The sequence below is a fragment of the Rutidosis leptorrhynchoides genome, chromosome 3 (assembly GCF_046630445.1).
Source record: "Rutidosis leptorrhynchoides isolate AG116_Rl617_1_P2 chromosome 3, CSIRO_AGI_Rlap_v1, whole genome shotgun sequence".
In the NCBI taxonomy this organism is placed as follows: domain Eukaryota; kingdom Viridiplantae; phylum Streptophyta; class Magnoliopsida; order Asterales; family Asteraceae; genus Rutidosis; species Rutidosis leptorrhynchoides.
Genome location: NC_092335.1, coordinates 20,650,188 through 20,671,302, shown reverse-complemented (window position 1 = coordinate 20,671,302; position 21,115 = coordinate 20,650,188). Strand labels below are relative to the sequence as shown.

General features: G+C 35.0%; 1 protein-coding gene and 2 long non-coding RNA genes across 3 annotated transcripts; 1 reads left to right on the top strand and 2 right to left on the bottom strand.

The window, feature by feature from the left end:
- Window positions 1-7,574: 7,574 nt before the first annotated feature.
- LOC139899599 (uncharacterized) lies at window positions 7,575-16,900 on the bottom strand. Its single transcript, XR_011777602.1, has 3 exons — window positions 15,367-16,900; window positions 14,533-14,870; window positions 7,575-7,912 (listed from the first exon to the last, which is right to left on the bottom strand). It is a non-coding gene; the product is annotated as an uncharacterized lncRNA (long non-coding RNA).
- Window positions 12,009-15,671, top strand: LOC139899598 (uncharacterized). The gene is made up of 3 exons (XR_011777601.1): window positions 12,009-12,221; window positions 12,308-13,715; window positions 15,343-15,671. It is a non-coding gene; the product is annotated as an uncharacterized lncRNA (long non-coding RNA).
- Window positions 16,901-19,146: 2,246 nt separating the features above from the next.
- On the bottom strand, window positions 19,147-20,909 carry LOC139899744 (probable LRR receptor-like serine/threonine-protein kinase At3g47570). The gene is made up of 3 exons (XM_071882583.1): window positions 20,765-20,909; window positions 19,520-20,671; window positions 19,147-19,439 (listed from the first exon to the last, which is right to left on the bottom strand). Exons 1-3 carry the CDS (start codon window positions 20,907-20,909, stop codon window positions 19,147-19,149), a joined length of 1,590 nt encoding a protein of 529 aa, XP_071738684.1.
- Between the last annotated feature and the right edge of the window lie 206 nt (window positions 20,910-21,115).

Genomic DNA, 21,115 nt, shown 5'->3' with positions numbered 1-21,115 from the left:
ACCTATTTCAATTAATCAAGTCTTAACAAGTTTGATTGCTTAATATGTTGGAAACACTTAATCATGTAAATAACAATTTCATTTAATATATATATAAACATGGGAAAGTTCGGGTCACTACACTACTCATGTCAAAAGCATGATGAAGAATTTTCGCTCATATCAAGGCAAGGTGAGATTGGCAGACAACAAGCAACTCAATATAGAGGGCATTGGAGATGTTGTTTTGAAGACTACTCTTGGCTCTAATTGGACCTTGAAAAACGTAAGGTACATTCCTAAATTAAAAAGGAAACTTATTTCGGTTGGTCAATTAGATGATGAAGATAACGCGGTTACTTTTGAAAACCGCCAATGGAAGGTGGTTAAGGGTAGTTGTGTAGTGGCTAGTGGACATAAAAAGTGAACTCTTTATATGGTTGAAGTGTTTGATGAAGACACGGTGGTTGCTACGGTTAATGTTGAGTCCGAATCAACTCTATGGCACCGAAGACTCGGGCATATGAATGAGAAGGGTATGAAGATGCTTGTTTCGAGTGGGAGGATTCCTGATTTGAAGAAAGTAGAACTTGGGTTTTGCGAACCATGTGTTTATGTGAAGCAAAAGAAGGTGACTTTTGGGAAATTGGAGAATGCACTTAAGTTGGAGAAATTGGAGCTCGTTCATACGGATGTGTTTGGTCCAACCAATGTAGAATCACATGGAGGTTCTCGTTATTATGTCACCTTCATTGACGACTCCACTCGAAAGGTATGGGTTTACTTTCTTAATACTAAATCTGACGTGTTTGATACTTTCGTGAAGTAGAAAGCTATGATAGAAAATGAAACCAATTTGAAGGTCAAGTGCTTGAAGTCGGATAATGGAGGAGAATATGGTAGTCTTGAGTTTAAAGACCATTGTGCAAAGCTCGGTATTAGAATGTTGAAAACGGTACCGGAGACACCGCAACACAATGGGGTCGCCGAACGTATGAATCGTACGTTAAATGAAAGGGCTAAAAGTATGAGACTACATGCCGGTTTGCCTAAAATGTTTTGGGCGGATGCGGTTAACACGGCAGCTTATTTGATAAATAGGGAACCCTCAACACCGTTGGGTTTCCAAATCCCGGAGGAAGAATGGCAAGGTAAGAAGGTGAGTTATGGTCACCTAAAGGTCTTTGGGTGTAATGCATATGTGAAGACCAAAGATGCGGATAGAGACAAGCTTGAGGCTAAGTCGAAAAAATGTACTTTCATTAGCTACGGGTCGGATGAAATGGGCTATCGTTGTTGGGACAACGAAGCTAGAAAAGTAATTCGTTCGCGAGATGTTACTTTTGATGAAGATTCGGTCTATGGCAAACCGGAAACGGGGAGTCCTAAACCGAGTCAAGTTACTTTTGACGATGTTTCTATTGATGATCTTGCAGGTTCTAGTGGGAGTTTGGGAAACAATGAATTGCCGAATGACGGTGAGGCATCGGAAAATGCTAATGATGGGGATGGTTCGGAAAGCGGTGATGATTCCGAACATAGTGCGAGTTCTAGTGGTGAGGAGGATACAAATGAAACCGGTCCAATCATTTCGGTTACTCCTACACCAAGACGCTCGACTAGAGTGCCCAAACTTAATCCTAGGTATTCTCCATAAGCAAACTACTTGCTCTATACCGAGGATGGTGAACCCGAAAGTTACTTTGAGGTAAGGAAAATAAAAGAATCCATACAATGGGAGCTTGCCATGAAAGAAGAGATGGGATCACTTGATTAGAATAAAACTTGGTCACAAGTGAAGTTACCTCATGATAAAAGGGTGTTGCAAAACAAATGGGTGTATCGAATCAAGAATGAGTCGGATGGCAAGAAAAGGTACAAGGCTCGTTTGGTAGTCAAAGGCTTTCAACAAAAGGAAGGGGTTGACTACAAAGAGATATTTTCATCGGTAGTTAAAATGACTACTATCCGTTTGGTACTTTCTATGATTTCATCCGAAGACTAACATCTAGAGCAACTAGATGTAAAGACCGCATTCTTGCATGCTGATCTTGTTGAAGAGATCTACATGAGGCAACCCGAGGGCTTTGAGGTAAAGGATAAAGAGAAGTGGGTTTGTAAGCTAAAGAAAAGTTTGTATGGATTGAAGCAAGCACCTCGGCAATGGTACTTGAAATTTGATGATTTTATGAAGAAGATTGGTTTCTTAAGATGTGAAGCGGATCACTGTTGCTACTTGAAGAAACTCAAGTCTTCTTATATAATCTTATTATTGTATGTTGATGACATGTTACTTGCAAGTTCCAACATGTCCGAAATCAACAAGTTGAAAGGATTACTTTCCCAGGAATTCGAGATGAAAGATCTTGGTGGTGCTAAGCAAATACTTGACATGAGTATTGTGAGTGATCGTGTGAATGGTACTCTATACTTGTCTCAATCCAAATATATTGAGAAAGTAGTAGAGAGATTCAACATGGAAGATTCAAAGGCTCGTTCTATGCCTTTGGGAAGCACCTTAAAGTTATCGAAGAGTCAATCACCAAAAACGGTAAAAGACAAAACGGATATGGAAAAAGTTCCATCTGCATCGGCCGTGGGTAGTATTATGTATGCCATGGTTTGTATAAGACCCGATATTGCTCAAGCAGTGGGAGTTGTAAGTCGTTTTATGTCTAATCTGGGGAAAGAGCATTGGGAAGCGGTCAAATGGTTGCTTCGTTATTTGAAAGGTACTTCTAATACGGGATTGTGTTTATCTAAGAACAATCTCATACTTAGAGGTTATGCGGATGCTGATTTGGGTGGACGTGATGATTCGGGGAAAAGCACTACGGGTTATGTTTTCACAATGAGGAAGACGGCGATTAGTTGGTTATCTCGATTACAAAAGAGTGTTGCTTTGTCAACCACCGAAGCCGAATACATGGCTATTGCGGAAGCTTCTAAAGAGCTAGTGTGGTTGAAGAACTTCTTACGCGAGTTGGGTAAAAGACAAGACTATTGCGTCTTGTATTGTGATAATCAAAGTGCGGTTCATCTTAGGAAGAATCCGGTGTTTCATAGTCGTACGAAACACATCAAGATAATGTATCATTTTATTAGACAACATATAAATGATGGCACTTTATTCTTGGAGAAAATCCTTGGTACGAAGAATCCTGCCGATATGTTTACTAAGGTGGTTACGACGGAGAAATTGATGTTTTGCATTACCTCAATTGGTCTTCTCACGAATTGATGAGAGAAGACCCCAACTAGAGATTTGAATTGTGTTACAAGTTTAACAAGTAGTATTGAAGACCTTTTATCGAAAGTCTACTCATCCAAAGTATGTGTTGAGCGTGCGTGTTCCAAATGGTATTTGGCGGTAATCGAAGGTGGTTTAATGTTCTTGGTTAATTCATTGATATGATTGGAGTTTTGTTCAAAGTCTCCAAGTGGGAGATTTGTTGGAGTATGGAGACGTTTAAACAACAAGAATCATGGTTCTGAGCATCGATGTGGAGCATCATGACATGGATGCGGTGCATTCATAGAGCAAAATTGTCCGAAGGTTTTAGATGCGGAGCATTGAGCTGAAATGGCGCATCAAAGGGGTCAGATGCGGCGCATCCAGATCCAGATGCGGCGCATCTGGAGCTGGTACTTGATTCTGAAACGTGGAAAACTATAGGGATGCGGCGCATCTCTTTCAGATGCGGCTCATCGCCTCTCTGTCAGCAATTTGGTAAGTTGCAACCTTTACATCCGAGCATGCTTTGGCCTCCTTTCACTTTAGGAGCAAAGTTGATCACTTTACACCTAAAATTAGGGCTGTGATCATGCTAATACAAGGTGGAAAGCATGGCTAGTTGGTTTATCTTTCATGATTGCTAGCACACTTGAAGATCAAGTTGAAGTTTCATGGTGTTCTTGTTTTCTCTATATATAGAACTCATTGTATGCAATTGTAATATACCACTCTCAAATATTTAGTAAATATACAATCTCTAGTTGGTCCGTGGACTAAAGCAATCACAACGATTGCATATAACCACGTTATATCTTGTGTCGTTCTTTACATTTTCGCATTTATTATCTTTCGTTCATTAAGTGGGTTTGAGTGATCTTGTTGGAATCACTACTCGGCAAGTAATCTTGTAGAATTACTTGCGTTGTTTGGGTCCTAATATCCTAACAAATTATGGTTGAAATCTTAGGATATTGTTTAGATGTAAGACACAGATCGCAACCTTGACCCATTTACCTATAGATGGGTTATTTTGGGTTAGGCTTTATCACTGGTCAGAAGTTAATTAAAGCATATCCAAACGCATAAATCTTAAATCTCTTGAATAAATGAAAATACATAATTCTACCAATATAGTTTTACAATTGCATTTGATATAATCATTAGGGAGATATTATGTGCTGTTAGGCTAGACGTAAAGAGCAACTATGTGCATATCAAATCACACAGTTGGAAATATTAGCATGTGATGCACCTTTATTTATATCAGAATCAGAGGCTCCAGGTTGTAATCCAAGAATATTAAATGCTTCATCACATGAGACACCCAATTACACAATTCTAAAACACATATAAGGAAGGATGCAGACGGTAGAATGTGACCAACATAGCTACAGAACCAAATTACTTAATTTCGTGATTTATATGCTTTATAATTTTATATGGTACACACGGAAACCCATAATGATCCCTAAAACCACCAAGCATAAAATTTGGATCGACCCGTGGCGATGTTTTATACAGTAACTTCATCTTTTCGTTTCAGAACATCAAACATATAAGTATAAAAAGAATAAGTTTTGCTGCTTTCTCTGTTTCATTTGCTGTTTGTTGTTGCAATTATTTTCATTTAACGGTAGATTGGATATTAAGAACGCAGCCTCTCTTTAATCAGTTGTTTTTAGGCAGGTTGTCGAGTGTGTTGAGTCAGTTGCTACATGACTCCTTTATGACAATGAAACATTCTGCGTTTTTTATTTGTCACATGATAATAGTTTCTGTATAGATCTGATTCATTGGCGATTATATGATTTCTCGCCTGAATTAGGTAGTTGTTTTGATTACTTAGGTGGTTGTTTTGATTAATTTAACTAATTACGTATGTATGGGTCGACTGAGGTTATGTTTCATCCATAAAGGATCAAAGAGGTAAGCTGAATTGCCCCTTGGGATGGTTTAAGTTCGGACCCTGTAATGCGGTTCGGGTTTCCGCCCGAAAGCGCGTCTATGCGTGGCAGATGAGAGTACTAGATGCCAACAACTTGCCTTATAAAAAAAGAAAAAAAGAAAATAGGTGATGTAGTATTGGGTCAACATGGGCTTGCAAAAATTATGTTTCAAAATTATTGGGCCAAATATATGGGTTATAATGGTGGGCTTGGAAAAGAGAATGGTGGACTTAAAAAAATTACGTGTAGGAGAAGGATAGCTAGCAATTGGAAGAGATCTGGATTGCTTTAATTTGATGGATATTAGCATCGGTCAAATGAAGACTAGATATTCTTAAGTTTATTTGAAATTTAATTTCCATGTTTATCCATATTTTGTTTCCTATCTTTTTGTTATAGTTAGCTAGTATTTAAAGACTTTTGTTTTACTTTTGAGTGTTAGTTTTTTTGATGATTATTATTTTGAAGAAATAACCTACGGCTTTTTTGTGTGTTAAGTATACACAAGTTATCCAATCTAATTGTTCATTCTGTTTGGCCACGATTCAATACATTATTTGGTATCCAGAGCTCAGGTTTTGGCCAAACAATGTTTCGTGGAGGTTATCGAGGAGGCTATTGCAGAACCGCCGACCGAGGCAGCGATGGAGATAATCGTAGACACGCCGAAAGAGGCAACCAAGACCCTCGAGACACAGAAATTGAACAATTATATAAGCGAATCGCCGAGTTGAAACTGAACCAACAACGATTTCCTGCGCGCTACGATTCGGAAAGAATCGATTCAGAATCCATTTATGATACTGAACCCATCTATGATACAGATGGTGAAGATGGAGAATCCATCTATGATACCGAACCCATCTATGATACTGATGGTGAGGTATCTTTTTCTTTTTTTGAATCTGATTATGAAAGTGATTTGGAGGTAGTTACTATCAAAGACACCAATATGTCCAATGAAGAGGTTAAAATTTCATTCCGTGAAGATGTTAAATTTTTTTCTTGTGAAGATGTTGATTTGGAAAACGATTTTAAAAAGATTGATGTGGGCTTGAAAAATATTGGTGTTGAGGACTGTCACCCTATTGCAATACTTGCATTTCCAAAGAAACCATTATTCGTATAGTTCTTGAGAATCCTTTAGATGTTACCGTTCTTGAGGTTGTAGACTCGAGGACGAGTCTTTTCGAAAAAGGGAGGATGATGTAGTATTGGGTCAACATGGGCTTGCAAAAATTATGTTTCAAAATTATTGGGCCAAATATATGGATTATAATGGTGGGCTTGGAAAAGAGAATGGTGGACTTAAAAAAAATTACGTGTAGGAGAAGGATAGCTAGCAATTGGTAGAGATCTGGATTGCTTTAATTTGATGGATATTAGCATCGGTCAAATGAAGACTAGATATTCTTAAGTTTATTTGAAATTTAATTTCCATGTTTATCCATATTTTATTTCCTATCTTTTTGTTATAGTTAGCTAGTATTTAAAGACTTTTGTTTTACTTTTGGGTGTTAGTTTTTTTGATGAATATTATTTTGAAGAAATAAGCTACGGCTTTTTTGTGTGTTAAGTATACACAAGTTATCCAATCTAATTGTTAATTATGTTTGGCCACGATTCAATACATTAATAGGTCAACGAGTTGAACATGTCAAAAGGCACCTAGAGTGTGTTATTAGTGCATAATATACTCTAAATTTGGGTGCAAAAAGGAAATCTGTAATCATATTGATATATTGATATGATAACACGATGAGAAATTATCAACAATTTACCTTCTCGTTGAAAATATAAAATCGTCAACTCAGACCAATACTGCACAGTAATCGGCGAAACTATTTGGATCAGATAAACCCTAGTAGTTATCATTTGACAGAATATATTTATAAAAGGGCACAAGTCGTTAGTATACAGAAGAATTGAGCCATGAAGAATTGAAGGAGTTACCGTAGGGTTTTAGCAGAAAAAGGAACCGGAGAATCAGCGTTGCAAATTGATTGTGCACGAGTCACTATAAACATGAACTCCGTAAATGCTTTTATGAACCCACAATTGTTTCTTTATCACCGCAGGTGTTGGTGTGTTTTGACAAATGTTTAATTCACATTAGGGTGAGATTACCCTGTTTGTTGTCTGATTTGTACTGTGCACTTAAACTTTTACTTTTTTTTTTTTTTTAAAGAGTTTGTCTAATCATAGCCTTTAGGACTATAATTAAAGAATTTTTTTTTAATGAAGTAGGCCATATGCAATGGTTCAAGGTTTTAACACACATTTTACCCGGTACATTAGCACAAATACTTTAACATTTCTTTTACATTCCTTTAACAAAACCTTCACTATCATACACTATATTTCAAACTTTAACCAATTTAAAATTATTATTTAAATACAATAAATAAATACAAATAAAATTTTATTAAACAAAATAAAAACATTACAGAATTAAAAATTAAAAACATTACAGAATTAAAAAAAAAAGACATTAAAAAATAAATAAATAAACCTAATTAATACTTCGTAATTTTAAGATATATTTATATTTATATGTTTATTAATTATCTTATTTATCACCCACCCACTACAACCCTAATTAATTCATCTTCTCAAATACTCCTGCAGTCATTTCCATTCCCACATGTAACGCGACTCCAGTAACAAAAGTGCAAAGAAGTGTTCCACGAGCAAAGAGCTCCATAAGGATCACGAGTGATGAGTGACTTGAAAGACAACAACGCCAGGTGATCTGTCTCATTTCCATAATCATATGATGGTGATGATGAGATGGTGGCATTAGTAGTATTAGTATTAGTAGTAAGAAATATAGCAAGACCATAATATAGGAAAACAATGAGAGAGGAAAATGATGAGCAAGTTGGTTGGCTTGAGTTCATTTTTGGAAATAACTATAAGCATAAGATTACAATCTTCGTTGTTGGCCTTGCAAATTATTATTATTAATAATAATAATAATAATAATAATAATAATAATAATAATAATAATAATAATAATAATAATAATAATAATAATAATAATAATAATAATAATAATAATAATAATAATAATAATAATAATAATAATAATAATAATAATAATAATAATAATAATAATAATAATAATAATAATAATAATAATAATAATAATAATAATAATAATAATAATAATAATAATAATAATAATAAAAAATTGGGTAAAAGAAAATCGCTGGTCCCACTGAATCGTGTTGTTTTCGTTATTCAGTTAGTGGGTAGACTTGACTTCGAGGGTTCTTGTGGGTGGACTTGCTTTAGTTGACTTGTTTTAATTGGTGACCCGTCACCAGGACACCTACAACATTTCTATCAAGATTTCATGTACTACATCAACATTCTTTGAACCTTTTAAACCTCTTTTTCCCTTGCATAACCTGCTGCTTGAGATATGTCCAAATGTCATATGTTGCTCAAAAGCGTTTCTCAATCTTAAAACCATTTTATATATTTTTCATCCAATCAATTAATGTAAGAAGAATATGCGAGTAATATTTTCATATTAAAGAAAATTTGACAAAATTGAGCGGGTCCTTGAGATATGTCCAAAAACGCTGATATATGCAAAAAGATTTTTGACGTGGGGGAATACTCATAGTCTCATAGTATCTAGTAGTGGTTGTGGTTGGATTGATTGATATTCGTGTGAGAAATATGTGTAGGTTGTAAAGAAATCTGGGCTTGAGGTTCTTGAATTCAGCAAATTAAATGAACTTTTGGTGATAAAGAGATAAGTTTAGGTGGGTGGAGGAGATAAAGAATGTTTAACGGTTTCTTAACGGCCATTAGCATTTTGGACTCCCCGTGCAACAATAGCATACTATGAGGATTCCTCATGCCAAAAAAAATCTTTTCGACTATATCAGCGTTTTTGGACATACCACAGGGACCCCTCGCGCAATTTTGTCAATAAAATTATGTTGATGGTCCCTATGGTTATGCAGAAAAAACATGTTTAGTCCTTACATTTAGAAAGAACAAATAAATGGGCTAAACCTACACCCTGATTTCTATATCTTTTATACACATAAATCCCATACATAAATCAGACATGTGTCAGCGTCGTATTTCCCCTCACAAAATAAAATTTTCTAAGATTTTTGATTAAAAAAATTCCTTAATTTTGTAACACTGACGTGTGTCCATAATTAATCATTGAATTCACACGGTCATACGCCTCATCTTCAAACCCTAATACATCTGACCGTCATTACAATCACAAAATGTGATTGTGGATGAATCAGAAAATCAAGCGCCTTCTGACGGTTTAATCATGTGAATTGCAGAAGGATTAAATCATGTTAGCAGCGGTTTCAATCGATGGTGTATACAAACTTGTGGATTAAACCAACTACACATCAGAGTATTCTCCTTCAGCAACCAGATACCTATTCAACTTAATCAGACAAATAATTGTAAATCGGGTATGTATGTTGGTTATGGTACTTTTTTTTTTTTTTTTTTTTAGTAAATTGATTTATGTTTTTCTAATTTGGTTGTTAACAACCCTCAGACGATCTCTTGGTATATCTTTGGGTGTAATGTTTCACTTTTAATTTTTTTGAATATGTGATTGGAAATTTTTAGGGTTTTCATAGAATGATTACCAGTTTCATACACAATTCAATTTTTAGGTTTTCATAAGCAATCTAATTTGTTGCGCTCCAAGATCAACTTCCTCATCCAGGGTTTCATACTAAGAATCATTAAAATTGAATAATGTATCCATGGAGGTACTCGATTCAAACAATTCAACTTTTTTGATTCATATACTTCTGGGTTCTTCACGTCTTCAAATTATATGCTTCTGGGTTTCTTAACCTCTTCAAATTTTATCACAAGAACCCTAGAATATGTAGGTATCACTAATGCAAGTAATGACTAATTTAAAGGTATTTTGGGATATCTTAGTTGCAGTTTCTTTTTTTCTTCTTCTAATTTTCATCTACATTTCATCTTCTTTATGTTTTCTGAACGTATGAATTTGGATCATGACCTTGCGATTAGTAGTGTGAAGATCAATTTATTGTCCTTCAAAGTTTCATGGAACTATGCTACTTACAATACTAAAGGTACACATTTGTATTTTTATTTTAAATTCCAATTACAGTAAGTTGAATTGTTAGACGTTACATTTAGTTATTTTTTGGACGATGTTTGGCTTGGAATATAAAGACGATTGAACCCCCATGTTTACAGGTACTGCCTTTATTCATTTTATCATTATTTTTTTTATTTATTTTATATTTTTAATTTGACCATATATGAAACTGTGGAATTTGTTTTGATGATTAAGCTAATGATTCTGATCATCTTTGAGGGATTAAAACGTGTACCGTTTTCACACAAGAGCATAAAGGTAGTAACGAAGTAAAACGAATTTATATTTGATATAGTTATATCACATTCTATTTGGTAATGCTATGGCAAATGGATTACTTAGTTGTGGAACATATGAGCAACTTGGTTGAGGTTTGGAAAAGTGGTAGTAATTCAAGTGATTCAATTTAGTTGTTTGCTCAATATTTTAAGTGTTCGATGATGGGTTGAAAAAGGAAAATGTGAAACGGAGGAGGGTGGAAGACTTATTGTTGGCAGACTGTTTCTGACATGCTGAGTATTCGTCTTCCAGTGTTGGCATTTCTGCAACTGCTACATATTTGCCTAATTTTGATCTCATGATAATGCCCGTGAGTGGTTAGTGATGACTCAATTTGATCTTCATAACAATTATAAATTTTAATTTTCTGTACTGTTTAAAACTGGTATATATCATGCAAATCTCAATTTTAATTTAACTCTATGACACACTGTACGTAAGTAATTTTCATCTCATAGTCTTTTTGTTCTTTTATTTAGTTTCTTATTATATCGGGTACGTTTGTCATAGAGTTACTTCAGTGATTATGATTGCAAGTTTTCTATTCAATCTAGAAAGGAATTGTGTCAGAAAATTGGTCTTTGAGGTTAATTACAATTCTAGCTACCCCTATGAAATAAAATGACCCATTTGGACACTTTACCAAACCCGCTCATCTTGCCAGCCCTACTTTAAACTACAAGCTCTACCCGTGAATGCAGAAGGTTTCTTTTTGTTTCAATATTCAAGAAAAACAATTTTTTTACAGGTTTGTTATTATCAATCTCTTTTAATTTGTGTTTAATGTTTAATATTCTTATAATGTGTGTTTATTCGGAACATCTAATTTTTGATTTTAATTTAACAAAGGAAGAACTTTTGAAAGATGATGAGATTGTTGAATGGAATGAAGAATTTATGACAGTTTTTAATTTGACGTGTTTGAAAAATGGGGTGTTCATCATTGGGAAGTTGCATTCATGGTGTTCGATGAAAGTCCTCCTCGATCGATTATAATGAGCAGAACACGGTTGCCCAATTTTTCCCCTTAAAATGCAGCAAACAGAGATGATGAGCAGCCCAGTACATTAAACATTGACTATATGAATGTGTTGCTATAAGTTGATTATTTTATTTGAGTGCTTTTTTACAATTACATTTCATAAATGGGTTTTGTTTTAGTGGTCAGTTTAGCAATGGGGAAAAGTCGAAACAGGTTACTCAAACTAATAAAACTGAGATGAGTTCAAGTAGAAAGTCAAAGGCGCAAGAAACATTACAAGGTTTTACGAATCAAACAATAGATGTGGGTAAAAGGAGGGTTCAGGCAGATGGTCAAGTTGGTGGTGGTGGACATTGGTTCATAGGCTTAGATGGGAAGAGAGTAAGTTAAAACAATTTTGATTTTATTGTAATTGTAATTGTGATTTCTATTTCTGGTGGTGGACATTGGTTCATAGGCTTAGATGGGAAGAGAGTAAGTTAAAACAATTTTGATTTTATTGTAATTGTAATTGTGATTTCTATTTCTATATTGTAGAATTGTAGGTATCAAATTAAACAAAGGATCTCATATCGTAGTCGTAATTGATAGTGCTTAAAGTATATCTATTACACTCTTGAATGCTACAGGTTGTGAAGAGTGGCAAATGGGCACTTGGGTCAGGTGGGTCATTAGTCAAACTTGGTAAGTTTTGTTATAGACTAAGGTTGAGTTGGACTGAATTTTTTTTCTTTATTATTTACTTCCAGGTTTATGTCAGTAAAAATGGGCGAGAGATGACTGGTCGAGCTGCCTATATTCTCTATAAAAAAGTATTTCTGCTCTTTTATAATTTTACTAGATTTAAGAGCTCATACGTTGCACGAGGACTCCTAATCAAACTAAATTGAAACGTAAATTGCTATATCAATTAATAGTCGTTTATTTGCATATTACAAAAGGTTGGTGCTTTATGGTCCAAATGAAAAGATTTGTAGTATTCTGCTAAATGGTTCACTTAGTTTACAAAATATGTTAAATCATGTTATACTTGGCAGGGGATGCTTAGGGGTACATATCTATATGATTTGGAATTTGTAATATTTAGTAATACTTATTTGAACACATATAACCATATAAGACCCACAAAGATAGTTATAAATACTGATATTTTTTTGCATACAACAAGTGATATTGTCTTGTCAATATGTTTAATAAATCATAGTAGAATCGTAGATCCTCCATATCTTATCAAACTAATGTTTCATATATGTCTTTTGACTTGTGAATGCGAGTTGAAACTGTTATAACGCAATGATAATGCTAAAAGGCGCAGTTTTTAAATAACTGATAGCAAAATATAGGAAGATTTTGAACATGGAGACAATGATGAGTTTCCTACTACAATATTTCGTTTTTTGAAATAATGTATATGACCTTTAGGTTTGTTTCTGTGATATTTATGCCATATTTTTCATCTTTTAAGCTTGATACTAGAGCTTGAAATATGAGTGGATTGTGTAGTTAAAATGGCCGTTCTTAAAACGAGTAAGAGGGTCAGGTCAGTCGGAAAAACATTTGTTCCAGTTGAGTTTCATGAGTCTTATATGCATACCGATTTCACTTCAGGTCTCGAATGGTCAGTCAATATAGTCCATGCCGGATTACACATCCTTCCCTTTGTTTCTTGAGTTTTATTAATAATAACGTGTGGTATATGACTATATGACTATAAAAGCTCAAGTTCATTTGGTTTCAAAATTCAAGATATGATGGGTCTGCATAGAATCATTTGTGGTATATATGCTGGCATATTTTGTTTCACTTATGTTTCATGTACCACCATTCAAAGCGACTATCATTGTTAGCTCGCTTAGTCGAGTTTGTAATTTATTTGTCCCATTAAGTTGACTGTATGGGTCCCAGTATCCCAGTACATAGTACATAGAACATAATATAGTTTATGTATTATGGATAATGGGTAATGAATATATGTGGCTCTAATCAATCTTTATCGCTTATTTATTTTAAGATTTGAGCTTTGATTTGGATACTTTTCGATGTCATTACAATTTGGTAGATCATATTCTCAAGAACTCAAAGCTGTGTAGGTGACATGGATGAAGAATATCACAATGCATCGATGGAATATTTGGCATCTATTGACCAGCAAGAAAGGTAACAAAGTTTTTTTCAATGGTCAAGCTGGTTGCATACGTATTTGTAATTGTATATAAAAATATTATGTAACACTCTAATTGAAATTATTGGGGGGCACTCGAATTCTCAGTGTATGTCTCATTGTATTACAACAAATTTTCTTTAACATTGTAACTGCCTGGTAATAATTTTGTTTCCGTCATTTATCACTAAGTAGTAGATATATTTATATTTATGTAAGATTCCTTTTGGTAGCTTAAGGTTCGAGTATCGTTTGATAATAATACAAACAAACGTACACATATCATTGAAGTCATGTTGGGTCAGATGACTAAAATCACGTGTTAGTACAGTTTCAATTACTTTATTATTATCTTGGTGACCTGTATTATACATGTACCAAAATTTGATTATAAGTATATCACATAAAACCTTATCTAACACATGCATGAAAGCATAAGTACATATAATCAGGTATAGTGTTTGGAATGAGTCATTATGCTTTTGCAAACTTTGCCCCACTTTGATACATCATTTACCAAACTCATGTATAAATATATATTTAACATTTTAACCACATCACAACATAAAATGTCAAGAACTGAGTTTTAATTTTTAGATGTAATCTAATTGTAATTAATATAGCAAACTCGATGTTTAGGTGATGTGTATTCTTTGTACTACTCAAATTAGACCCACAACAGTATTTACGAAAGAGACCGTATAATATTTTTTTTCATATATATTTGCAAAATACTAGATAATGTTTTCGGATGAGTACCCCTCCAACGGACGGGCTCATAAATCTAGTATATATATATATATATAGACATACCTTCATCAACTGGTCAAGATGGCGAGGAGCAAGCTCCACCACACGCTTGAAGTCATTTTGTATTTCTGGGGTTAAGGTTTCTGTTTGACAGCTTAAATGAGCTTGTATTAACAATTCAGTCTGCAAACAAGGTGAAAACAGGAAAAAGTTAAGTTCAATGCACGGTTTTCTACTAATATCCGGCTAGGGTTTGATGTATAACATTATTGCCCGTATACTTTGACGATTTGGATAGATATACAACAGCCACCACCAACAATCCATAACAATAATATTCCACCAATTGCACCTTCAATGTTGAGAAGAAACTCAGGTAGTGCAATTCCCATTTGAAACCCCTGAATCAAAACACAGTCTGATAATTATGGTTGAAATCTTAGGATATTGTTTAGATGTAAGATACAGATCGCAACCTTGACCCATTTACCTACAGATGGGTTATTTTGGGTTATGCTTTATCACTGGTCGGAAGTTAATTAAAGCATATCCAAATGCATAAATCTTAAATCTCTTGAATAATAGAAAATACATAATTCTACCAATATAGTTTTTACAATTGCATTTGATATGATCATTAGGGAGATATTATGTGCTGTTAGGCTAGGCGAAAAGAGCAACTATGCGCATATCATATCACACAGTTGGAAATATTAGCATGTGATGCACCTTTGTTCTGGTGCTGCAAACATCATACTTTACATTCCTATCGTCATTATTTCTAAAATTTAAATACGGAAAAAAGTATTGTGGGGCACTCCATCACAACCCAATTTGACATGTTACATCGACCTATAATGAGCTTTATTACAGATGAAAATGAGAAAGTAAACCTACCTGAAGACCATCTGGATGACCATACTATGCAAAAAGTTGGATCTGTAAGTGCCTGATATGCCTTAGCAATCAATGGACTCCACGAAATACTTGTGGGCCTCAGGATCAAAAGCAGAATATGTGCAATAAACATCAGTAAACAAGTGAGAGATTTGTACAATTAAAGTTCACGATTAATAGCAATAAAACAGTGAAGCTTAAAATAACATCAACCCGGATCTGGATTTTATCAGGATCGTATTGAACAGACTACAGAGTCTCCTGTACGTCTTTTTTTTTTTTATCAGAATCAGAGGCTCCAGGTTGTAATCCAAGAATATTAAATAGTTCATTTGCTTCATCACATGAAACACCCAATTACACAATTATAAAACACATATAAGGAAGGATGCAAGCGGTAGAATGTGACCAACATAGCTACAGAACCAAATTACTTAATTTCGTGATTTAAATGCTTTATAATTTTATATGGTACACAAGGAAACCCATAATGATCCCTAAAACCACCAAGCATAAAATTTGGATCTACCCGTGGCGATGTTTTATACAGTAATTTCATCTTTTCGATTCAGAACATCAAACACATAAGTATAAAAAGAATAATAAGTTTTGCTACTTTCTCTCTTTCATTTGCTGTTTGTTGTTTCAATTATTAATATTGAAATTATTTTCATTTAACGATAGATCGGATAGCAAGAACGCTGCCTCTCTTTAATCAGTTGTTTTTAGGCAGGCTTGCCGAGTGTGTTGAGTATCAGTTGCTACATGACTCCTTTTTGACGATGAAACATTCTGCGTTTTTTATTTGTCACATGATAATAGTTGACCTGATTCATTGGCGATTATATGCTTTCTCGCCTGAATTGGGTAGTTGTTTTGATTAATTTAATTAATTACGTATGTATGGGTCGACTGAGGTTATGTTTCATCCATAAAGGATCAAAGGGGTAAACTGAAGAGGTAAGCCGAATTGTCCCTCGGGATGGTTTAAGGTACGTGCGTGCGTGGCAAATGAGAGTATTCGATGCCAACAACTTGCCTTTAAAAAAGAAAAAAAAGAAAAAGAAAATAGGTCAACGAGTTGAACATGTCAAAAGGCACCCATAGTGTGTTATTAGTGCATAATACACTCTAAACTTGTGTGAAAAAAGGAAATCTGTAATCATATTCATAATCTGACATGATAACAGAATGAGAAATTAAGTTATCAATAATTGACCTTCTCGTTGTCAATTTAAAATCGTCAACTCAGACCAATAATGCACAGTAATCAGCGAAACTATTTGAATCAGATAAACCCTAGTAGTTATCATTTGACAGAATATATTTATAAAAGGGCACAAGTCGTTAGTATACAGACGAATTGAGTCATGAAGAATTGAAGGAGTTACCGTAGGGTTTTAGCGGAAAAAGGAACCGGAGAATCAGCGTTGCAAATTCATTGTGCACGAGTAACTATAAACATGAACTCAAATGCTTTTATGAACCCACAATTGTTTCTTTATCACCGCAAGTGTTGGTGTGATTTGACAAATGTTTAATTCACATTAGGGTGAGATTACCCTGTTTGTTGTCTGTGATTTGTACTGTGCACTTAAACTTTTACTTTTTTTTTTTTTTTTTTTTTTTTTTTGCTATGCTTTTTCGAACAATTGACATGCTTTTTGTGGATGGTATTGACGTGGATGGTATTGATGCGGGTTCCTCTTGTAGTCGTGAGTCTAACTGTTTAGTGTATCGGTGTTTTGGTCTTTCATCTTTTGGTAATAGTACCCTTGTTATCGTAATGTTTTGCCAAAAAAAAATAATAATAATGAAAAATAATCCCGACTCACATGTGCAGGTCACGTGAGGGTATTGTTGTTCATTCGTTTTTACCAAGTTTTATCAATTCAAAAATCAAAATCCAAAATAAAAACCCGCTTCCCAATACAGGACTTCAATTCTTCATTTAAGATTTCTCCATCAACCAGAGGGGGTCATTGGCTCAGCAATATCAAGGTGACCTTTTTGACCAGGAGGTTGACGGTTCGAGCTGACGTTCGTTGATTTTGGGTATTTGATTTGGATTTCTAAAATATGATTGTGGTTTGATGGTTTGGTGCCCTGACTTTTGTGGTGGAAGAAGGCGACCAGAGGTGGTCGATCGAAAGTGATACAAGTGGTTGAAAGTCGCAAATATAATAGAAATGGCTTCTTACATGATAGTTGATAGAAACATTGTCATAAATGGAATTAATGGATTTAAAACAAGAGATTTTATTTTATGTAAGGTTTTAGATAATACTTTAGGTATTGGATTTAAAAGAAGGAATTTTGTTGGTGACCACCACGTACAGCCAAAACAAATGATAGTGTTGCTCCCAGTCGATTAGTTGTGGATTTAAAATAAAACCCATTCATCATATTTTTTTTGTAATTAACTCGTATATAAGAGGACCACCCGATTTATATCAGAAGATATTTACTTATGATTTGCAGAAGATATCTACTTATGATTTGCAAGTAACTACAAGAGTGAATTCCTCCAGGTGACCTTATAGAGTTTTTTTTTTTTGAAAGGCAAGCTTGCATCAGTCCGGACCGAAGCCTAGTCATCATTTGCACACACACACGCGCTTTCGGGCAGGAAACCCGAACCACACTCTGAGGATCCGACCCTTTTAACCATCCCGAGGGGCAGGCGGGCCGGATCTTAGTCCCGGAGCGGGTCGGTAAAACCTTCCCTTTGGGCCACCTTCAAGGAATATATTTCAATTCCTAGAGCGGGTGACGAGGCTCGAACCCGAGACCTCTAGCCCTGCGAGTACACAAGTGTAACCGCGGTACCATTGAAGCAATGCTTCGTTGGTGACCTTATAGAGTTTTTAACTGCACCAGTTTGTGCCAACCAAAACATGGGTATATTGGCTAAAAAACTGTAACTGAAGACAACTGTATACACATGTTACACAAAAACAATTACATTATTACTTGACATATAACACATACACCACTCCTTGACGCAGCATCCACGATTCCACCATACAAGCTTCATTAAAGAACATACTTTATATAGTATGCGCATCCAGGGAGCAAATTGAACCTTCTTACTTACGAACTAATTATAAACAAATGTTACATGATCAGACAAGAAACGAATAAAATCAGAAACATGATTATAAAGAGACAATAGCGGAGCTAGGGAGGGGACAGAGGGATGCTGGGCCTCCTCCAACAGGCCCAAATATAATAAAAACTGATAGCCCATTGTCAATTATTCTTTACGTGTATGCTTCAAATTACTTAATAGCCTCCCACAATATGTGATGTTGCATGTTTTTACACGGCCCAATCACAATCTCACAATCAATAGTTAATTAAAAGCCCAAGTCTACATAACAATCTTCTAAAATTATTTACGTATTATACTCGTTTAGATAATAATTAGGGGCATGATATTCCTCAGTTAGTTTCCTTCATACACTCTATTAAGTAGAAAATAAATAAATATTCTTATATTTTAAATATTAAAGCATTAAGTAAATAATGTATATCACTTTATGAAAGATGTAATAAACACACAATCATAAAAGAAAAGTAAATAATGATACCAAGAAAACTCTTTTATAAAACTGTTATTTGTAACTTGGCAAAAATAAATTAAGTATATATAGTTATCGAGTAAGCCACCCATATCCTCAAACTCTAGCTCCGCCCCTGTAAAGAGATGACAAGATACCTTGATTATTTTGAAGGTCATCCATTATATGGTGCAATCACGGACAACATTTTCAGTCTTCATCCGTTGTGCAGGGGAATCGCCGAGCAAGCCAATCCAATCTTGAGAGTTGAAGCCAAGCATTCCTCTACTTTCATTCCATTTGCTTCCGTACTTTGCAAAGTACTTGCATCACTATCGATCACATCGGTTACTACACGGTCCACCAGAGCCATAGAAACAAATTTACGAAAGCCAAGGTCTTCATTAAAGATATCGTTTGTTGGATTTTTCCCGGACATAACTTCCATTAACATTATACCAAAACTATAGACATCACCGCTACTGGTCATCTCACTTCCAAGACCATACTCTACAACTTATAAGCACTACTATTATATAAATATAGTATTTCATATTGAATATGAGCATATGGGAATACAAGATCTTTACCTGGAGGTGCATAACCAATTGTTCCTTTCACCACAGATGAATTGTTTCTATCTGAATTTGTTCCAATAAATCGAGCTAAACCAAAGTCTCCAATGTGGGCCACCATATTATCATCCAACAGAATGTTGCTAGGGTTCAAATCACAATGAACAATGGTCGTGACACATAAATTGTGAAGATAATCAAGTGTAGATGCAACATCAATCATGATATTTATTCTTTGGAGAAGGTTTAGTCTAGATGCATGTACACTTGAATGCAGCCAATCGTGTAAGCTTCCATTAGGCATGAACTCATAAACTAAAGCTTTGAAATCATTGCCTTGAAAATCAACACTGGAACACGAAGTTATTATCTTCAATAGATTCCTATGTCGAATAGTCCGCCATACTTCCCATTCTCGTACAAAGTTTTTGTGAGCTCCGCGAATCTGAAGATGCAAGACTTTCACCGCAATAAATCTATCATGCTCAAGAACTCCTTTATAAACAGAGCTGGACCCACCCTTTCCAATTAAATTGGCTTCAGAGAAATCATCGGTAGCCTTGAGAAGTTGATCGTAGGAAACTTTCAAGAATCTTTCATTTGTTGATGATTGAGACGGTTGGCCCTTTCTTTCCTTTTTAAACAAAACATACACAACACATAATACAACCAAAAGCGTAGAAGCAATCAATAAGACTATTACAAACACAGGAAACCTCCTTTTGTGTTTCTTATTCTCCTTCTTATTGCATTTCGGTAACCCAAGTTCTACCAAGCCACCACAAAGCTTCCCGTTCCCCGCAATAGAGAATTCGCTTGCATTGGTAAATACTCCTTTCACCGGTACTTCACCCTCAAAAGTGTTAAATGACAGGTTTAATGCCCGTAATGAAAATCCTTCTAAAAATGGAGGAATTTGGCTAGAAAAATTATTATGAGAAAGATCGAGTTCTACCAATCCCCTCATGGAACTTAATGATGGTGGTAACATACCCTGAAATAAGTTGTCATTGATGTATAAGTATGAAAGGCTAGCACAGCCACCAAGACCACTAGGAATGTTGCCTGATATATTATTATGAGATAAATTCAGATAAGTCAACATCTTGAGGTCTCCAACCTCAGACGGAAGTGGGCCAAATAGGTTGTTTTGAGAAAGATCTAATCCTACGGATAGAGATGAAAGTTGAAGAAGTTGTTTCGGTATGTTGCCACTTAGTCAATTGTTATCAAGGTCTAACCTTTCAAGACGATAACAACTTCCTAGGCTTGATGGAATAACCCCTTCTAGTTTGTTGGAACTTAAAAGAAGTGTATTGACCTGTGACAAGTTCCCAATGGTATCTGGAATTGACCCTGAAAATTGGTTTTCATTCAAAGCTGCAATTTGTAACTTTTGAAGCATTCCTGTTGGATCCCATGCTAGGATCTTTTGATTAAAGAACAAGAACCAATTGATGATTAATGATAGACATGATGAATAAATATGAACATGAGATGAACTGATGGTTTCCAGTGGTTTCCATCCGTCATCTAGATGGCTCTGTTCCAGCCGTCATCTAGATGTTCAAAGCTGCCGACGTTGACAACATGTATGGAAGTGGCAAACTT

What these genes read in the sequence shown, in the direction of transcription:
- LOC139899744 (XM_071882583.1), bottom strand. Translation starts at nt 20,909, where the DNA reads ATGCTTCAAAAGTTACAAATTGCAGCTTTGAATGAAAACCAATTTTCA. An exon ending in TATTCCATCAAGCCTAGGAA is followed by an intron (nt 20,672 to 20,764) that starts GTTGTTATCGTC and finishes CTCTATCCGTAG; the next exon opens with GATTAGATCTTTCTCAAAAC. An exon ending in AATTGGTTATGCACCTCCAG is followed by an intron (nt 19,440 to 19,519) that starts GTAAAGATCTTG and finishes TATAAGTTGTAG; the next exon opens with AGTATGGTCTTGGAAGTGAG.